Raw genomic sequence first — 20,120 nt, 5'->3', positions numbered from 1 at the left:
ACGAAGACGTGCTTCTCTGTGATGTCTGAGGAGTTCTGGAAGGCGTGCTGGTCTGCAAACCTTCAAATTAACTTCCTTCATTAGTCTTCTCACGGATTGCTCACTCACATTTATTATCCTGGTGTTTTAGAGCCGGTGGCGTATCTAATAAACTGTCGGAAAGCCATTTCTGAGTATCTCTTGAACAATAAACGGGTCTTCTCGAGCTGATGTGCACCTCACGCCTTCATTTCCTGGTCTGCACGTGTCGCTGCCAGTCTCCTGGTATCTTCTCCATGCATAGTGCATCGCTGAACGTGGTACGTACTGTACATTAGGTACTTTATGTTGCGGCAGTCATTGGCCTAACATTGTGATGGTCTGAGCAGGTTGTTCAGATGTTAACGGCATTTTTTATTGTTTGTTATGATCATTGACTACAGTACAACAATAACAATATCTTAAAACGGCATAAACGATATCGAAAAAAGTTTAAAACGAACAATTCGTAACTTCGGCTTAACCGCACAAATCACAAATTTCGAGTAACTCTTAAAAAGTGGTAAAAGATTATTCTCAAACTTAATGATTTCTTACCATAAAATTAAACAAATAATATGTTAACATATCTGCATACAAAAAAATCGTGAAAAACACTTCAAACTTTTTTTATCGACAAAATTGTAAGTGGCCAAGATTCCGTGCCGGTGAGTGTATATATTTAGTATTTGTAGTGTTTAAAACTGCATCATTGTTCGGTCATCTTAATTCCACACCGCTTGCATTATCGCATCCATCATTTATTTACTTGGTGCCTTTTAAGAAATTTCATACTAAACATCTGTTAATCCCGGGGATGTACGTTTCCATGTCACTAATAAGGAAAGGAAATTTACGACTCACTATACAAGGCAACATAGGATAGAACCGCCTGAACAGCCAATTTTAACGTAGAACAAAAAACAATACACTAGCAGGTCTTTGCCACCAATAAAAAACTATTAGCAGAGGCATTTTCTACACTTAGTCAGCGGCCACAAAAAATGAGTCTATATTTTTTGTTACCAATTCTGTGGTTAACCGTGATTCATGGCTCGAATTGAAATCTGAAATAAAAGTTGAGCCGGTTGAGACAGTAAGAGGTCGTTGACCCGCTGCGGTGCGTGACCATCAGGTCAAGGTTGCTGCTGTCGTGTTGCGAATTATCGGAGAAATTTTAGTTAGGTTTATCTTGCTTGATAGTGTGCAATAGGCCTATAGCCTGAAGGATTTTGTGGATGTGAACTGTGGAAATGTATGTTGCTCGTAAGCGAAGACTGTTAGGTATTGGTATTCAAGCTGTATGGCTGAAGGTAGATTGTGATAAAGAATGCTATATTTAATTAAAAACTATAATGTTTTGTGTAAATTGAAATTATAATAAATTCATCTCATGCAAAATTTGACCATGTCAAGTACCATTACATAATATGAACGGAATTGTTTAGACTGGTATATTTTTTTTTTTCTATATTTTCCACATTTTTTATACGTTTTACGTTATTTTAATAAGCTGCCAATGCGCCTATGCTATGAACAATTCCATTGTTTACATGTAAAACGCAATTTGAAAGTATGATAACTTCCTTGTTTTACGCGAGTCAATATGACCGTACCAAATAAATATTGGAATACGGCCGAACCAATAGCATTGCTATTCAAAGCAAAATGCTTGATAATAATATTTAATTAATAAATAATGAGTTTCATTAAGGATTTTCCAGTCATTAATCCACATGAAATATGTAAACAATTGTTTTGCCCTGTATTACTAGGTTAGCCTCGTATTTGTGCAGTAGTTATATAAATGTATATTTATTAATGGTTTATGTGGGCTTTCAACCGAACAAAGACGTTCAAGAAGCTACAATGGTATAACATTTTTATATCCATTAATTGCTCCATAACTTTGTCAAAATGCTATGCTAAAGCGTTACCCTAATATTATTCGCGTGATATAATCAATCAATTATTTGGTGCTTAGCTTTAGCAAAGGTTATTAAAAACCCGACTTCAGATAAAACTAACACTTCCTGATACGTTGTTCCAAAGCAAGGGGGCCCCCCGTAATCCGTATGTGTGGCCTACCTTCGTTCATGTCTACTATCACTAAATATGCGTGTTTTGACATTTCAAAAGGTTCACATGAAAAAAACGTGTTCCTAAAATCACACGATATTTATTGACTAGCCGTAAATAGATCAAAACAAAAGTTAAAACTTGGCGAACGGCGTGACCTCGCCATACCTCATCGAGCACATGCTATTCTGACTATTATGAGCAGGAGATACAGCTCGTTCTTCCATGCCCAGTTTGTTACACTGGTCATTAATAATTCGATCAGTGTTTGCACAAGTGATAATGAATAATGATTGCCAATTGTTGACTTTGTGGCTTTTGATTGTAGATCATGTTTAAAGTTTGTTGTTTCGCGATGTTTATGGCTTTGCAAAGGTCGTTCTACTTTATTTGCACTTGTTTATGGTACGTCTTTGCAACGAATGTTCTGTTATTTAATGAATCGCTAAATTGTTCATAATATAGGTAATTATTTTAAACACCTAACTCTAAAAGGTTTGGTGGAATTGGAAAAAGCAAACACGTTATTTTCACTCATTTCTTGTAGCAGCAATTTCGTGAATAATTTGCTTCTATTGTTTTTAGGATATGTCTAACAGATTGGCGTAGATTAGATGGCATTACCTACGCCTACGGTTTCAAGGAATTTAACAATCAATTTGCTATGTAGTTCTAATAAAAGCCACCACTAAGCCTATTGATTAGTATGCACAAAAGATTTCTAGTTTAAAATTGTAAATGTTTTCCGCGTTTTGTTTTGGAGGATACCTGAATCTATGAAGCTGGTCCTATAACACTCAGTCTTTCTTTGTAGTTACTTTAAATGCGACTACGTGAAGTATCAACTTCGTATTTGATACGAGACCAAATCAATATAGATATCAATTTAGACGTGAAAGTAGTAATAAAATAACGAAAATTAGGACAGAGCCAAATTTTGGTGAAGACCTTTAGTTTTAATCTTGCAGTTAACCGAAATCAGATAATAAGTTGCCAATACATATCCTCTCGAATGCTTTCCATACACTATTTAAAGCATTAACAGAAGGTTGTATATTACATAAACATTGATGATATGACTGATGGTGACGACAGAGTGCAATCGATGTGGGCCATCAGATGCGTGCCCGGCGATAGCGTGTGATTGTGTTACGTAAACAGCCTCTGTGGCTGATACAACATGATATGGTGCTTGGCAGTGCGAAGGTCTTCTAGTGCTTGAGTAATTGGCGTCCTTGAGTAAAGTGTAAGGTTCATGTGAAATGGCATTGAAATGTTTATGGATGGAGTATGGGTTAGAAACTGTTGAGTGTATTTAAAGAATTTCAAGTGCTTGTTCGATATAGTAATTGGTATATTATGTATGTTTATAATTGGATATAATCAGTCCCTTATCAGCAATAGGTGTATCTTCCACCATTTCCTCGTTTATCAATGCAAAAAGTTCTGTAAGCAAAGACTGCTTTTCGTTTTGACTAATACATATTGGGTAACTATTCAGGTTCATCAAACAGTAACTGTTTGATGAACCTGAACTTAAACAATTTTTTACTTACTTTTTCTTTTGGTAAATCTCGTTTTTCTCTTATTAACAGATGCTCCAAGAGAAGCGGCTATGCATCCTGGGCGTGGAACTCTCCGAGCTGGAGATATTCGAGCGGCTGCTGCGCTTCTCGGGAGCCCAATTGAGGCTATTGCAATGCTTTCAGGTGAGATCCTAGCATTAAGCTCTATCTGTTGCGACTCCCTAGTTGTTTTACAAGAACCAGCTTGCAACTGATACAGGTTGATGCAGAATAAAACCCAGGATTAGTGGATAACCTAGTACTAAGCTTATGCGGATGCTTTTTGCTATATGCTAGCTTTTTATTTAGGTATGTTTAATTATTAAGTTGTGCGCCATTTTGTGATAGATTTTTTTTTTCAATAATCAGGCCCAATATAGATGAAATATTGACACGCTTTTTCCATACATTTCAATGGTACATGCGTAAGTATTGTTTATCAATGTCACTGCCGTAATAAAGAGTGTATTTAATACATAACATTGTTATTACGCATGCGTTGCGGCCGAGGATGACTCAGCATAAATTGCACTAGATATACGAATGTCTTAGGCCTTAGCGTCATGTTACAAATTACGTGATCATTACTTAATAGCCCCGTATTATTCAATTTGTACCCGACTGACTTCGCAATAGCAGTATGCATCTTCTACCTCTATAAAAATAAACTGCAATTTTAATGTATGAATCCACACGTGTGTTGCGTCTAGAAGATTAGAATATTTTTTTGGAAATATTTAACTGAAGGCGTGAAACAGGGTGCATCAGCAAGACCTCGAACAAAAGTTAGTTGATACATATACGAGGAGTGCTTAATCTTGCGTTAGTATACAAATATAAAGAAGAACACTGATAAACTCATGCTGTACGTCTTCCAGCATGTATTTTTTGCTTCCCTATTTAAATAACATGGCAAGAAGCACTGGGGGCGGATCCCATCCTTCAAGAAAAGAAAAAGAACGAAAGCAGCCAATTAAATAAAACAAAAATATCACTGCAGTGACTACATTGTCTATCGTGGCTGTACAAACAAACTCATTTGAAACAAATGACACAACCTATCTAGTTTTACGTGTGGTCTATGGCATTGTCGCTCAAATGGCGTGTAAGCGTATTGTTGCAACAATGTGCATCAAATGTATGACAGGCTATGTAGGCCAGCGGGATCTCTTTGTTGAGTTTGTCTCGTAAATACGACAATGTTTCTCATGATAGGTTTAGTTTTGCACCAGAATTTACTTTGTAAATGGTCCTGTTACGTCTGAAATGTCTGAATATAGAAGGAAACAAGTCCCTAAACAATAGTTTTATCTTTTGGGTGTCTTATGAAAGTATGGTACTTAATGCCTTACTGGGCATTCTGATTGGAAGAAATACAGCTTTTTTGGGAATTCCTTTTAGTCTTGTTGCGGTTCATCTATAGGCTAGACTAACACCATTTCAGATAACCTTACCTAAAAAATAAAGGGAGCGAATAAGTAATAACTCAGCCGTTTGGTCACTCAGCTTCACTTTTACTAGTAAAAGTTGGAAAAATGCAATACTTCTCGTAGCATTCCAGTTTTCTACACAAGTATGTTAAACCATAAACGCATATTATGTAGAGTGGTTTCTAGCGACACCTAGCACGTAAGCAAAGACGTGACCGTTACGTAACCCTGGTGGCATTGCGTTAGAGCGCAATGTTAATGCACATTATGTTGACCGAGGTCCGTTATACGAAATTGTGTATGTTAATAAAAACACGGCATGTGGGTAATGGTTAGATGATTATGGTATAGGTTAGACACGGAAGGCGACTTTTAGTTTAACACACCAAAAAATTGCCCAAAAAAGAAGTTTATAACAACCACATATCCCTAGCCAAATGCGGAGACAAACCCTGATGCTAGCCATCTGTTTGTCGGGATGGAAAGTTACAAATACAAATAAAAATGATATATTTTTTGGAACATAAATCTTTTGAAGGCAATGCACTCAATTGTCATATTATATCATGAAAAGATATTTCATATTAGCGACTAGATAGACTTATCCATCTAATATACATATATGTATACGATTAGCGCATGTTGCAAAGTTACAGATCTTACGCAATCTCATCCCACTCACGACCACATATACATTGGCGTCTGCCTTTTGGTATTGTAATGAGCAGTTGTGCCAAATTGTTTTTTACTGAAATACTGCCCTTGTAACATGATGTCTTAATAAATTTACAATGTGGAAAAGTGGGAAAAATAGGTGGTCTAGCGACATAACTTTACCACGTTGGAAATAATACTGCTAAAAGACATGTGTTTCCTTGTAGTTTTGATGAGATATGTGGTCGTAGCTCTTTATGAAGAATTGTGTTTACAAAGTTCACTGCAGACTGTGTTTATTTCCCAATTTCTGTTTGATAAGAACACTCGAAGATGCGGTTATCACATATCATAATATCAATTCATAAAGTAGTCTTAAAAATATACTAAGATTAGTAAAATTCAATAGTCATGATGATGATCATGGTGTCAATGACGTATCTAGCTAGTCAACGGATTATCCCAATGCCATATGCCACAGGTCGTTAGGTCATGGGGAGTAGTTACATATGACATGAGACACGCGCATTGTTTGTGATTATCATCAATTTTACAATACGATGACGTCATTAAAAATGAATTATAGGAGGAAAAGCTCGGCTTTGTATTCGGTTCGTGGGTTGGAAAATATTACCTCTACGTAATAGACAACCTTTGGAGTGTTGATATGAGTGCTTTCTAAAAATAAACTCGTTATTAGAAAAGTATGCATATAGAAATTTATTGAGATAGTTGAAATATTTCAGTAATTCTCCACAGTAAAAGCTTGTCTCGTCCCAGATCCTCCACTCCCTTGCTTTTCATATGAATCAATTACAATTGAAAATTACTTATATTCTTTAGTACATTGTCACTTTTCATGACGCTGTATTAAGGAGTCAATAATAATATGTAATTAGTGTAACAATAAAATTAACGTCAGCGGTTAATTAGCATTGAGATGGCAATATCATTAATGATAATGAATGCACGGGAATATCCGTTAAGTAATGCTCGAAGGTATCTCGATTAATTTGTTGTTAAGTGCTATAAATTACAATGTGCTACTTATTCGTTCCCTCTTGTTAATTAAGAGCTAGTGTCCGATACTTTTACGATAGCTTTATCTTCTCAACTATTTCCTCTACATAGTAGCACTGGCCGTTCTTGGAAGCATCGCCAATATTATGTTTATATTTTATGTTGAACGATGAATGTAAAAACATTTGTCTTATTTACTTACTCACACATCGATTGCAATGTGTTTGTTTTATAGGATTTATCATTATTCATTTCTTTGTTTTCTCTTGTTACTAAACAGTTTATTTAGAAACCAATTTGTTTCCTCCTCATGCCTCCTCCTACCATGTAACTTACCTGATAGTTGACGATGGATAAAAATCTTCCAGTTCCTATGTTAACTACTATATTATGCGATGTACGGAAAGTCATATTACCTGGCTTCTTGTAAACTGCTAGTGGTTAACGACCCGTCCTTGATGCTCAAAGTTACGGTTAACGGTCTAGCTTGTGAGATTTTATCTTATCTATATATGGATTATACATTCACCCAATTAATGGTAACTGTTCTAGATGGTTATGTTCAGTACATGCGAATTACAGCCGAAACACAAACCAGGTCGTTTAGAGGCCGTTTATTATCACAGGTAATGCTGCAGAGCTCGTGAAATACTGCTGCGTTGATAATAAGAATTTAGATGTCCAATAGTATGATAGCTATAGTGAAGTATGTATATGTACTAGCTTTCCGCCCGCGGCTTCGCCAGCGTTTTCAAAGAAAAACCCGCGTAGTGCCCGTTCCCGTGTGATTTCCGGGATAAAACCTATCCTAAGTGTTAATCCAAGTTACCCTCTATATGTGTGCTAAATTTAATTATAATCGGTTCAGTAGTATTTGCGTGAAAGAGTAACAAACTTACATACACATGTCACATACATCCATCCTCACAAACTTTCATATTTATAATATTAGGAGGATAGGATTTCAGAGTCAAGATAGGGAAAATTAATTAAAGGAATGGTCTGAATGTTGTCGAAATCCATGAAGCCATAAATAATCTCGAAATTTTCCCCAGTACATTGGGAAAGGTGGAAAATTTTGCGAATGTTAAGCGTAGTAGTGTTTTCCAACTCGTTGTTTACGTCGGTGATGGCGGAGGTATGTCAATAACAATGGCCTCGTTGTTATGAGCTTTGTGTAATTGGATCGCTCCAGTGTTTGTAGGCTTTAGGCTATAACGCGTAAGGGGCGCTTCACATTGAGCGAGTTGTTATAACTTGCAATATTTATTTAGAAATTTTATAATATTCATTTTATTGTATGAGACAGAAATGACCACGGGACATACGAGTTGAATAAGATCTCTTAGCCATGCTCCATGATCTCTTAGTCATGAGAATATATACAGTTATGATTAAGTTATTTTGTAAGGATCGCAGATTTGCATTCACCAATGGATACCATCAAATTCAGCACAACAAACAAGACAGTCTCCCCACAACCTAATTTACGCATTATTAATAATTGTCAGACGTACCACCGTACCCTTCGCACGTTGATAATCACATTGTAGTTAAAAAGTAACAACCCCGGCCGCCTTTTACTCAATTTGTTGCCAGGAATTCCACTTCTATATCCCATTATTGGCTAGACGACATTCCACCAACAATGTTGCTAATATATACTATAATCACATCACGCGATCACTGCTGCATAGCTGGGCATCACAAACTACTATGTTGTTACGATTTTTCTCATTAAAATCCAAGGCTTTTGGCCACTTGGTAACTAGGGTTGTATTCGATTGTAATGGGATGGGAATGCGAAGGTCTATTGTACAAAAAGCTGTTGATTAGTGGCATAAATTTATATTTTTGGCCTGTCTTTGGTTTGGTGGAAGCAATTGTAAGGAAATATTTAGCCCTTATTTTAACAAGTGTATGAACAAATATTTATTTTCAGTATCCTTTTCTTAACCAATCTCTTTACAGAAGTTTCGCAAAGACTTATTGTGTTTTCAATTTCATCATTTTTTGTTTTTTGTTGTGGTTTGTGTGTTAAGGAAAATAAAACTGATTAAAAGTTGTAACGCTTTCGCAGCGCAACATACTCTAGTGTAGTGGTTTTTATGTCTGCTTTTTTGTACATATAAGTCAAGGATGTTTCGATATGAGTTATATCACGTTCGCACTAGAGGTTATCACACTTTTGCTCGATAAATCGTATGTTAAAAATTACTCTCACTTTCTACGACATGTTGTAAACAAAAATATTGTTAAATTAAATGTTAAATATTTTGTGTTATAAGCGAGAATTTGAATCTTTCGTACTAAATCTTATCGGGAATGTAGATGTGAACTGTGAGGATGTTAGTTGTTATTTTACATACTATTCTTGATCTACAATTCAACATATCTGATTTGATTGAAATTTGATAATTAGACGATTCTCTCGCTGTTATTTTTCGTGTCTACTAATGAATTAATAACAAACTACTGTTATTCCGGCTATCATGTAAAATGAATAAGTGTACCTCAATCAAATACAACTTAATCCTTAATTGGAAACGTCAAGTACTGTAAGGTAATTGTGTACCATATTTGCTTTTACGTCTAATAAATATTCATAAAAGAATTACAAAAACGGTCTAGCACTTAATCCAATTAGCGATCGATAACGTTACTTTTCTTGACCATGTAATTAAAAATGATAGAAAAAAACACAATAACAATTGAATATAATGAAAAAAGCAATAACAAATGCAGCTGGTGTTTGTTTCGCGTGTAAATTCGATGAGACACAGTACAAAACAAGTGTCATAATTATTCACTACACACTATGTATTACGATTTACAATGTAACCCATTTGGAACTAACATAAGTTCTCTTTGTACTATGTAACTGACTTGTTTACATAGCAGCGTGATACGCACCATTTCACTTGCAAGTATAGTGTATGTGACATCGCAATTTATGTCCGTTCTAAACAATTGCATTTGACTTTGTTATGCATGATGCAACTATGTTTGATACCGCGGCGTTAACGAATTGATGGTTTAATGATTCACAATCTTTAATGGTATGGCGATTGTTTTTGTGTTGTGTATACTTTATCAGTGAACTGGTATTGTAAATAGAAATAACTTGATTCCTGCATTTTATTCAAGTTCTACTATTTTTTTTGAAAATTCCTTCATTCATGTTAAATCAATGTTATTGAGTACATAATATTTATGCTTTTGCTCCCAGGATCAAATGAGTCAAATGTTCGAAAGGAACATTGAATTGGATCTTGTTGTTTGTTAAACAGACAGGAAAGAATGGAATTATAATATTATATTCATGATTTGCTAGAAAAACATGCATGTCATGCAAGCTATTATTTGTGGCAAGATGTAAATGCAACCAAACTGAATGCGAATTTTGTCCCGGTATAACAGGAAATCTCAATGCTTAAAGTATTCTTCTTTATTCGTAAAATAACCTAGTTTATGTTCTATACAGGCGGTGATTGAGCACGGCTCGAAGCTGTCCACAGAACTGGCCACCAGCTATTTAGCAAGATGCGATCAGAGCAGTCGCCCAAGGAACTCTCTCATACATTTAGGTTTAAGGCTAGGTAAGTATCTCGGCTATTGACTCTGTTTCCGAGTCTTCTTTATTTTATTTTAGTCATGAGTTCAGATTGATAGAAGATTAAGATTGAATTAAGCAACTTAGTTCTGCTGTCAGGTTTAACTCTTCTATACTATAAAGTTTTCAAATTGCGAGAAATTTTCTCTAATGGGTAGTATTAGACAAAAGTTTTTAGTGTAGCACTGATAGTAGTAGAAGAACCTGGATTGGCCATAAGTAAAATAAAAAATATACCCAGTTTATTGAAAAGCTCTGTAAATACAAAAACTTGAATAATAAACTCATTGTTGTAGTTCCGGAAGTGTTTAGGAAGCAAAGTAGTTCATAATGGCATTTTGTTTCAATCATACACAACTTGTTTCAGGTGGTTTTCTGAACGAGGCCGGTTGGTACGCAGACGCGCAGCGCGTACTATTGCGGTGTCGGGATCTGTGCCAGTCACAACCACAGTCCACTCACTATAAACGTTTGACACTTGAATGTTGCCATAGGTAAGATTTGAGAGAATTTTTTTGATGCTGTAGTAATAATGGTTTGCTTTATTTTATGGCTATAGTTTCCTAGTAAAGTTTTTACTTCATGTAAAATACTCTCTATAATCTCTATTCTTTAGTAATTATTTCTTTTTCTCGAAAATTAAAGTATGTTTTATATTATTAAAACCCTCATTAGAGGCCCGTGTCCCATAGAGATGATGATTTTATTAATAAATTCCAGGTTATTAAATACACAATCGGTATACTGCTGCTTTCCCGCGGCGGCCGAAACATACAAATTGGCACTCAAACTGCTCGGTCTGCCTGAAGACACGACGGCTCAGCTCCCAGAGGGTCCCATAGCAATTGCAGAAACGTGCTCGAAGGCACTACAGACGGATGATGAGGAGATTCAGAGGTTGGTGTCCCGCAAGGATCTGTTCTAGGTCCTATGCTTTTCCTTGTGTATGTTGATGACTAATGAAAAAAAATATTTTTTGTTTGACGGTTCAAAAGCGCTTCATAGTATAGTCGAGTAAATAAATGTTTGAGTTTGATGGTAATGTAATTTTATTGTGCAGGCTAGAATCGTACGCCGAAGACTCAAAAGTGTATAATATACAACCAGTTCGGAAAGCTGATCAATGATATGATCACGTTTGTGTTATGTTGATTATACTGTAGAATATGATGATGTTGTAGATAATGACGATGATGATGATGATGTCAGTGATGATGATGATGTGGGTGATGATGATGATGATGTGGGTGATGGCGATGATGATGATGATGTGGGTGATTATGATGATGATAAGGGTGATGATGTTGATGATGATGTGGGTGATGATGATGATGATGTCGGTGATGATGATGATGAGGGTGATGATGATGTGGGCGATTATGATGTTGATATGGGTGATGATGTTGATGATGATGGTGGTGATGATAATTGATGTATTTTGTGTGGTCAGGCTAGAATCGTACGCGGAGGAGTCGTGCTCGGGCGGCGAGCGCGTGTGGGGCATGTCGGCGCTGCTGGCGCGGCTGTGCAAGGAGATCAGCGCGCTGTTCTTCGTGCGCTGCGACTACAGCGCGGCGCACGCGTGGGGCATGCGCGCGCTCGCCTTGCTCACGCCGCACACGCCCGCCAAGTATGTCACACATTACATATGTATATGGATGGATGTGGTGTTCGTTATTTTTAGCTGATCGTGCCTGCTTTTAGTGATAAGAAGGACGGTTTGTACGTTGAAGATACCTATTATTACAGTTTGCTCCGTATTTATCGCTGCTGTTACTGCTGTATTTATGCCTTACAATTTAGAAATTTTCATTTCATATATTATTTTATTCCTTTATAAACAATAAAAAAAATTGAATAGTTGTAGCTTTTCTCACTTTTTATGGTCCTTCGAGCCGGATCTCTATTGTAAAATGCAGTATTGATTGTTTATGTTTTGCATTGAATTTTATTCCATATTCCACCGATTTATATATTATTGCATTCCGTAATTTTATTTTTATATTTTGCATACATTATTATTTCGCTACAAGATATTGGTATATTCCCATCGATAATTATAAGTGTTTTCGTTATGTGTCTGTTATCCAATGAATTCGTCCATTGTGTCTCGTTGGTTCTTCCGTGTTCTCTCGTTACAATCAGCCACATAATATCTGTAATTTGTAACTAACATTCTTGCAAATAAATATAATTAGAATGTGAATATCTGTGTGTAGGATAACGATCGAGGTGGTCCGCGCGTGCGGCACCGCGTGCGTAGTGAAGCGGCGCTTCAGCGAGGCGGGGCTGCTCGTGCGGCAGGCCGTAGCCCTGGCGCGCCGGGCCTTCGGGCCGCAGCACCCGCGCTACGCAGCCGCGCTGCTCGACTACGGGTTCTACCTGCTCAATATAGACTCGATACCGCACAGCGTGGCTGTGTACGAGGTCAGTGTGGGGCTAACTAATCCCGCGTCCGCGTTAAAATGTAAAAGCCCTTCTGGCTAACATTGAGAAACACCTTACAAAAAAAAAAAAAAAAGCTAACTGATCCAAACTAATCACTACATAGTATAAAACAAAGTCGCTTTCTCTGTCCCTATGTCCCTATGTATGCTTAAATCTTTAAAACTACGCAACGGATTTTGATGCGGTTTTTTGACGTGATAACGCCTTTAAAATCGTTTTAGTCGGGTGACATGTTCAGAAACTTGTGTCACACCAAAACCTCACGAGCGCGATCGCAGGTATAACGAGAGAGAGACGGACCGATCTCCCGTCTCATCTCGAGCGTTGCCACTGCATTATGTTATCACATAAACATCTCGATCGTAAACCTACTTTGCAAACAACCAATTTTTTTTAATAGATAAAGTGATTCAAGAGGAAGGTATATACTTTATTATGTTTTAGACAAAGCGGGCGAAGCCGCGGGCGGAAAGCTAGTTTATGATAAATGCAAAATTCAAGCGAAGTTCGTCTGTCTCTTCTCTTCACGCTTAAACTACTGAAGCGATTTAGATGAATTTTGGTACAGATACAAAAGATAATGGACAATTGTTATCCCGGAAATCCTTCGGGAAAAGGTACTATGCGGTGTTTCCTTTACTACGCGGGCAAAGTCGCGGGCGGAAAGCTAGTGACATTATAATTTTTTCAGCTTATATTGTCACTAGCTTTCCGCACACACACACACTTTTTGTGTAGATGGATTATTTGCGTGTGCGTGCGTCACTGCGTACACAGTTTGTATGTATGTATGTATGTCTGTGTGCAGGAGGCGCTGTCGACGCTGCGGCGCGTGTTCGGGCGCAGCAGCCTGCACGTGGCCCGGGCGCAGGAGGACCTCGCGTACGCGCTCTACGTGCTCGAGTACTCGTCGGGACGCTTCTACAAGGCGCGCGACCACGCCGAGCGGGCCATACGGATCATAGAGGTGATAAAAAAATAAAACTCAAAAATAGTTTGGCAAATCCATGTCTGTGACAAATTGAAGGCAGATCAAATTACAAAGAAAGAAAGAAAACAAGCTTTATTGCAAAAACAAAAACTTGAGACTAACTTAAAATTAGTTACTAAAAAAAATTACATAAATAAGGCAATCGGTACAGACTCAACCATGCTGTGGGCTTTAAAAGTTTAAAACCCGCACAACGCTGATTTTCAGTATACCCGCGTATTTTTTCGAAGCGATTACAAAGTTTATTTGAAAAAAAATGGAATAAATTGGAATTAATATTATTATTTAATTATCACCAAAATGTGAATATTAAGATATATATATCATACGCATACGCATCATATATAACTCATGATTCCAATTTTATTTTTCAGAATCTAGTACCACCTGACCATCTACTGCTCGCTTCAGCGAAACGTGTCAAAGCGCTCATTCTAGAAGAGATTGCATTGGACACACCCGCCGGACAAGATATGAGAGGTAATCACAAAATGATAACTTAGTTTAGTTTTAAATTAATTTATGTTTTGGTACATTTTAATCTGCTCTGATTAGTAAGTTGTCATTGATATACATTATATAAAAACAGGGACCTAGAATAGGACCTTGGGGCACCCTGATTTAAATAGTACAATTACTATTTAGTATTTTAAAATAAACTTCGCGTTATGATAATTAAATCGTAATTATTACGATTAATTAAGTAATACAATTTATCTCATTGTAATATTTATTGCTTTTCTAATTATCAAGTCTATTCTTATTTGAAAACTTTACCCGATATGGAAAAAATAATAAATTTGAGAAGTGACAAGGGACATCCGAATGGTACGAATATCTATCAGAGAGAGAGAGACAGACCGAGATATCAGAGAGAGACAGACCGAGATATCAGAGAGAGACAGACCGAGATATCAGAGAGAGAGAGACATACGCACGCCGCACAGCTTACAAAGTTACAACTATATCAAAAAGTGTCGTTACAACTTTTCGTGTTAATTTTTTCCATCTAGTCCCCTTTCACAACGCGCGATTAGGAACTTCGTTCCAACAAATTTTGTCAAAATCAAATGTTTACAGAATTCATTGTTTAACTTATGTCTATTGTCTCCCTCTTTAAGCTATGCTCGAAAGCTAACATTATACATATTCAGAAAGCTAATTAATAATTTACTTTACATATTGATGTGGCATATTTATTAACCGACTTCAAAAAAAAGGAGGAGGTTATCAATTCGGCCGGTATGTTTTTTTTTATGTATGTACACCGATTACTCCGAGGTTTCTGAACCGATTTACGTGATTCTTTTTTTGTTCGATGCGCGATTTATTCGGTTAGGCCCAGTAGTTTGCCTGCCCATTTTTGTCTGTATTTGTAAATGTTGCAAGTGCAAGTTTGAAGTCGGTTGTTTTTAACGCAGTTATCACTTGTTTTAATTATAATAATTAACTACTACACTACCTCCCACAGAGCCAAGTCTTCTAGAAGAATCGGAAGCGCTTCACAAAGCCGCGCTGGAGCTGTCGATGATGGCGTTCGGAGAGAAGAACGTGCAAACGGCCAAACATTATGGCAATTTGGGAAGGTTGTACCAGTCTATGCAGAAGTTCCAGGTGCGTGTATACTAGTGGAGCACGTGACTTTGTTCGTGTTTGACGTAGATGACCAAGTTAATAAGTTTTAACGCTCGTTTATTAAGCGCCTAGGCTTATTGTTAAAATTTGTCTTTTATGTTCAATTTATTATGCACCATTAATGTAATTCCTATATTATGCTATTATTAAATTAAATAGAAAAAATATATATAACTATATGAAACGTACACATAATTTTAAATTTTTAGAGACTGGTGTAAAATAATATTAATACTAAAAATAGTAATTTGGCACACAGTTGAGATATTTCTGACTGTGTTTTTATTAATCTCCATTGTTACATGGATACGAAAAAAAACACGTATTTATAAATTGATATTTATGCATCTAAGATTCAACTAAAATTTTCCAGGACGCGGAAACAATGCACCTCAAAGCGATAGCCATAAAAGAAGAACTGCTCGGCGCTGAAGACTACGAGGTCGGTCTGAGTGTCGGCCATCTTGCGTCGCTCTACAACTATCACATGAACCAGCACACCGCCGCAGAGAAGCTCTACCTGCGCTCTATTAACATCAGTAAGTGTCACTTAAGGTTTTGAAAATAATGTAAAAGAATAATGGCAGGACAGCTTCATTCTCTACATATTTAAATAGGTCGTTTAACTATGCATCCGGTTCGAAGGACCAATGTCGCAGTTTTATCGCTCTACCACAGCTAACACGTGTATTAACATCAGTATCACTTCACGTAATTAGAGAGTACAGCTGCTTTAGTCTCTACAAGTTGAAATCTGTTCTAATACGATCCGACTCGAAGGACCAATGTAAGATTTATGTCGGTCTATAACTACTACATGAAACAGGACACACTGCAATCTCTGCCTCCGTGCTATTAACATCAGTAACCTCTGCATGAACTAGAGGAGGTTTTGGGTACCTATTGTACTCTATACCATATCTACAGATATAAAGAGACAGACTAATGTAAATGTAGAGTACGTCTGTACTAATTTAAACGAGGAAGTAAAACATTACTCTCTTCTTCTTGTTATGTTATTACATTGGTTTATTGTTTTTCAGGCCTAAAACTGTTCGGGGAGCGTTACTCGGGCCTCGAGTACGACTACCGCGGACTTGTGCACGTGTTCACTCAGCTCAAGCGGCACGACCGCGCCCACCACTACAATGCGCTGTTACAGCACTGGCATGGTTAGTGTATATGTATATATAAACATACGTACATGTGCATAAATATACACTATACACACACAAACATACACGCACAGGAGGATATATACACACACGCGAACATCTAAATACACATCGACACATACACATCGACTATATACCGGGTATGGACTCTGTTAATGCGGACGATTAGCTCGCATAAACGCATTCGCACTTTACACGCACAGACAATTTACACGAACACGCACTTTACAAGCATACGCAATTGCTCTTTACCATACTTTATTCGCACACGCACATACGTACATGCACAGTATACCACTCGCACAAATGCATACCCCTTCCAATACCAATAATTTAAACACATAATTTCAAAAAACTAATAACAATTTCCCCCAACAGATCTCCGTGAACAATCAAAGACGGAACAACAGCCAGCCATAGGGGACGAGCAAGTGATTCCCCTGGAAGAGCTGCAAAGCAAGTTATTCGCGCGCTGAGACAAGCGGCCGCGCTGGCGCCGCGTCGTGCGCCGAGCGCTCCGCCCGCTGGGGCGTGCTGTGCGAGCGATCGGGGCTTGCTGGAGGAAATAGTGGGGGTTAGAAGTGGGGGGGAGTGTTGAAAGTGTTTCTGGGAGTGCATGGGGGGAAGTGAAACAATAAAAAACAGAACAATAACCAGCCATAAGCGAAGTGCAAGTGATCCCACTAGAAGGGTTACAAAGCAAGTTATTCGCGCGCTGAGACAATCGGCCGCGCTGGCACTGGCTCCGCCCGCTGGGGCATGCTGTGCGAGTGATTGGGGCTTGTTGGAGGAAGTAGTGGGGGTTCGAAGTGTGGGGGAGTGTTGAAGTGTTTCTGGGAGTGCATGGGGGGAAGTGAAACCGTATAAAAACTGAATAACAACCAGCCATTGGCGATGTGATAGTGATACTACTACAAGCGCTACAAAGCAAGCTGTTCGCGCACTGAGACGCGAGTGCGCGAGGGTTTGGGGCTTGCTGGCGGAAATAGTGGGGGGGAGAGTTCGAAGTGTTTTTGGAAAAGTTGGAAGTGATTTTGGAAGCTTAAAATTACTTCCGCATGATACGCACGGTAGGATGTGCTTATTCCTGGAAATGAAATAATTGATTCTTGAAATAAATAACTTCCGATGATGTTAAACTGCTTCCAAAAGCATGGAAATGTTTCCGGAAATATATGAGTTGCTTCCAGAAAGAAACATTTCAATATGTTATGTGGATAATCTAACGCCCCAGAAACATGCAGAATTGAAGAAAATTTAAAATTTGTGTTTGTAAAGAAATTACTCTGTATCTATGTGTGTGGACCAGTTTTTTATGTATGTTAGTTTATGTGAACTAGGAAACATTTGTACTAAAAATTAATAGTAATAAATATGTGTGTCTATGTACTAGTTTCTCGACCTAATGACAAAATGTAGAAGTGCGCTTAAGAAAACAACCTCGTATATTGAATAAACACATTAAAATGTTGAATTTAATGATTCATTTAATAAGTGTTCAGGCAAAGCTGAGTCGAGTTGCTAGTATTAAGTAATTTCTTCAATGTTAATTAGATGTGATCTTGTTGTGTCAATTTCCTTTAAAAAATGCTTCATTTCAATGTCTACAAAACCTTGTTGTTTAGAGGATGTAATAATTTTAGTCTTTTGTAACACATAGATATTAAGAGGTAATAAATTATGATTGTTAGCCCTTTACTATCATAATTTATTCGCTTTTTGTGTAAAATTGTCGTAATTTTATTAAAAACAAACAATATTTAAGCAGATAACGAATTTTAACGTCATAAAGCAAAGGTTGGGTGGATGTCGCTCGGTAGCGATCGGATAGTCGCATAATATAATACTGCCAATTTGTAAGGCTTCGCGTTCGAAAATACATACGATTCAAAGTCAAAGGCAATGTTAAATAAAAAAAAAAATAAATGACATTAGACATTTTTAATCTGTGGTAAGCAATTAAGACTCTATAATCTATACTAAGTCCTTTGGCTTTGGTATCATCATAAAGTTTTTAATATCACGATCTCAAAATGGGCGCGAAGTCGAACCAAAAATATTACGTTTCTTTGATCCGATGTGAATATGTAGTTTTATTGTATAGTTAGGATGTAGTTGCTTATTTATATGGCATTAGGTTATTTGACAAATACCAGTTATTCGTAAATATTACTTGCTGTGTATTCTATATTATATTACAAGTCGAATTATCTCTAAATACGTGTTTTATTGCTATGTCGATATTTCATGGATTAAAATTTACCTAATTTAAAATTTTCTCGAATTGATATTATTACACAGTACACACATAGGAATCTAATTAGGATTTTCTGACTTTACAAGAATTATTTGAACCGTAAAAATTTACGCACAATGACAATCCCTAATTCCCACACTCACTTTGAGGGTAAAATCGTAAGTGTTGCTATGTATATTATAATAAATAGAATAAAGAAATTAATGGCTACTTACGTTATAATATTATGACGTCACACAAGCTCAAAATCATAAAGTCATGGACCATGGTATTTGGAATGTGTAGACTCGTCATAATTTCTAATTGAGGTATAATATACTAATCACAATATGAGATTATGTAGGTATTCAAATAAAATATAATGTAAAAAAATAATCGTATATTCCAATAAAAAAAAATCAATGTGGTTTAGAATTTAATTTGTAAATATTAAATAATCATATTATACTCATAGAGAAAGACAATTTAAATTCTCTTTATATAAGTCTTAAAATAATAAATAATAGAAATGCTTATTGTATATACTCTGTAAGCGTTGAGTTCCATGTTCCTTGTTTAGTGATTTTTTTTTTCATATAAATTTATTTCTTGTAAAAATATTAAATATTGTATGTATGATGTATCGCTTTCAATGTTATTTGTAGTATAATCTAAACATGTAATGACTGGTTGCTAAATGTATATTGTTCGACACAGGGCTAAAATGTACGAAAATTTGTTTGGTACTTAATGCGAGTGCATAATTATGTTCTGTATTAATATGCTTTGTTTTATTGTTAATATATATACCTGTTCTTCTTAGATTTGTTCTTTCTTATACATATATACTTCTTGGGCGTTATATACACGAATTTTCAAAAATCTTTGTTATTTATAAGGGTTTTTCACTTGTAATCTAACAAAAGTTCCACTCAAGAAAAATAATATTAAAAGTTTAAACGAAAACGGCCAGTGAATACGACGCCTAAGAGATTTATTTTTATTTACAATTAATATGAAAAAGTAGTGCATTAAGTGCGTATATATTTTTATAAAATGATATAGTAATTATATTTTTGCTGCTCACATTGTAAGATCAACGGCGTGTCCAGTAAATGTAAACATATTTAAATGGCTGTAATGTATGACTTGTGAATAAAGATTCATGATGATAATCATTGTTTTATTTCACCCTTATTATAATAATTATTACTACTAATAATGAGTAGTCGGTAGATTTCTGAATTTGTTTTTCC

At 36.4% G+C, this 20,120-nt stretch overlaps 1 protein-coding gene across 1 annotated transcript in view; it reads left to right on the top strand.

The window, feature by feature from the left end:
* LOC123696003 (amyloid protein-binding protein 2) overlaps positions 1 to 17,683 on the top strand; it is a 52,360-nt gene extending 34,677 nt beyond the window's left edge. The window contains exons 2-13 of the mRNA XM_045641978.1: positions 3,693 to 3,806; positions 10,251 to 10,365; positions 10,747 to 10,873; positions 11,100 to 11,276; positions 11,830 to 12,009; positions 12,599 to 12,806; positions 13,636 to 13,794; positions 14,193 to 14,298; positions 15,290 to 15,432; positions 15,827 to 15,992; positions 16,497 to 16,625; positions 17,007 to 17,683. Of these exons, the coding sequence (XP_045497934.1) occupies positions 3,693 to 3,806; positions 10,251 to 10,365; positions 10,747 to 10,873; positions 11,100 to 11,276; positions 11,830 to 12,009; positions 12,599 to 12,806; positions 13,636 to 13,794; positions 14,193 to 14,298; positions 15,290 to 15,432; positions 15,827 to 15,992; positions 16,497 to 16,625; positions 17,007 to 17,104 (1,722 nt within the window). The 3' untranslated portion in view covers positions 17,105 to 17,683. The remainder of the gene's footprint in view (positions 1 to 3,692; positions 3,807 to 10,250; positions 10,366 to 10,746; positions 10,874 to 11,099; positions 11,277 to 11,829; positions 12,010 to 12,598; positions 12,807 to 13,635; positions 13,795 to 14,192; positions 14,299 to 15,289; positions 15,433 to 15,826; positions 15,993 to 16,496; positions 16,626 to 17,006) is intronic.
* The last annotated feature ends 2,437 nt before the right edge of the window (positions 17,684 to 20,120 follow it).

The sequence above is a fragment of the Colias croceus genome, chromosome 12 (assembly GCF_905220415.1).
Source record: "Colias croceus chromosome 12, ilColCroc2.1".
Taxonomy (NCBI): domain Eukaryota; kingdom Metazoa; phylum Arthropoda; class Insecta; order Lepidoptera; family Pieridae; genus Colias; species Colias croceus.
The sequence above is the reverse complement of the archived record's forward strand: the minus strand, read 5'-3'. Positions and strand labels throughout refer to the sequence as shown.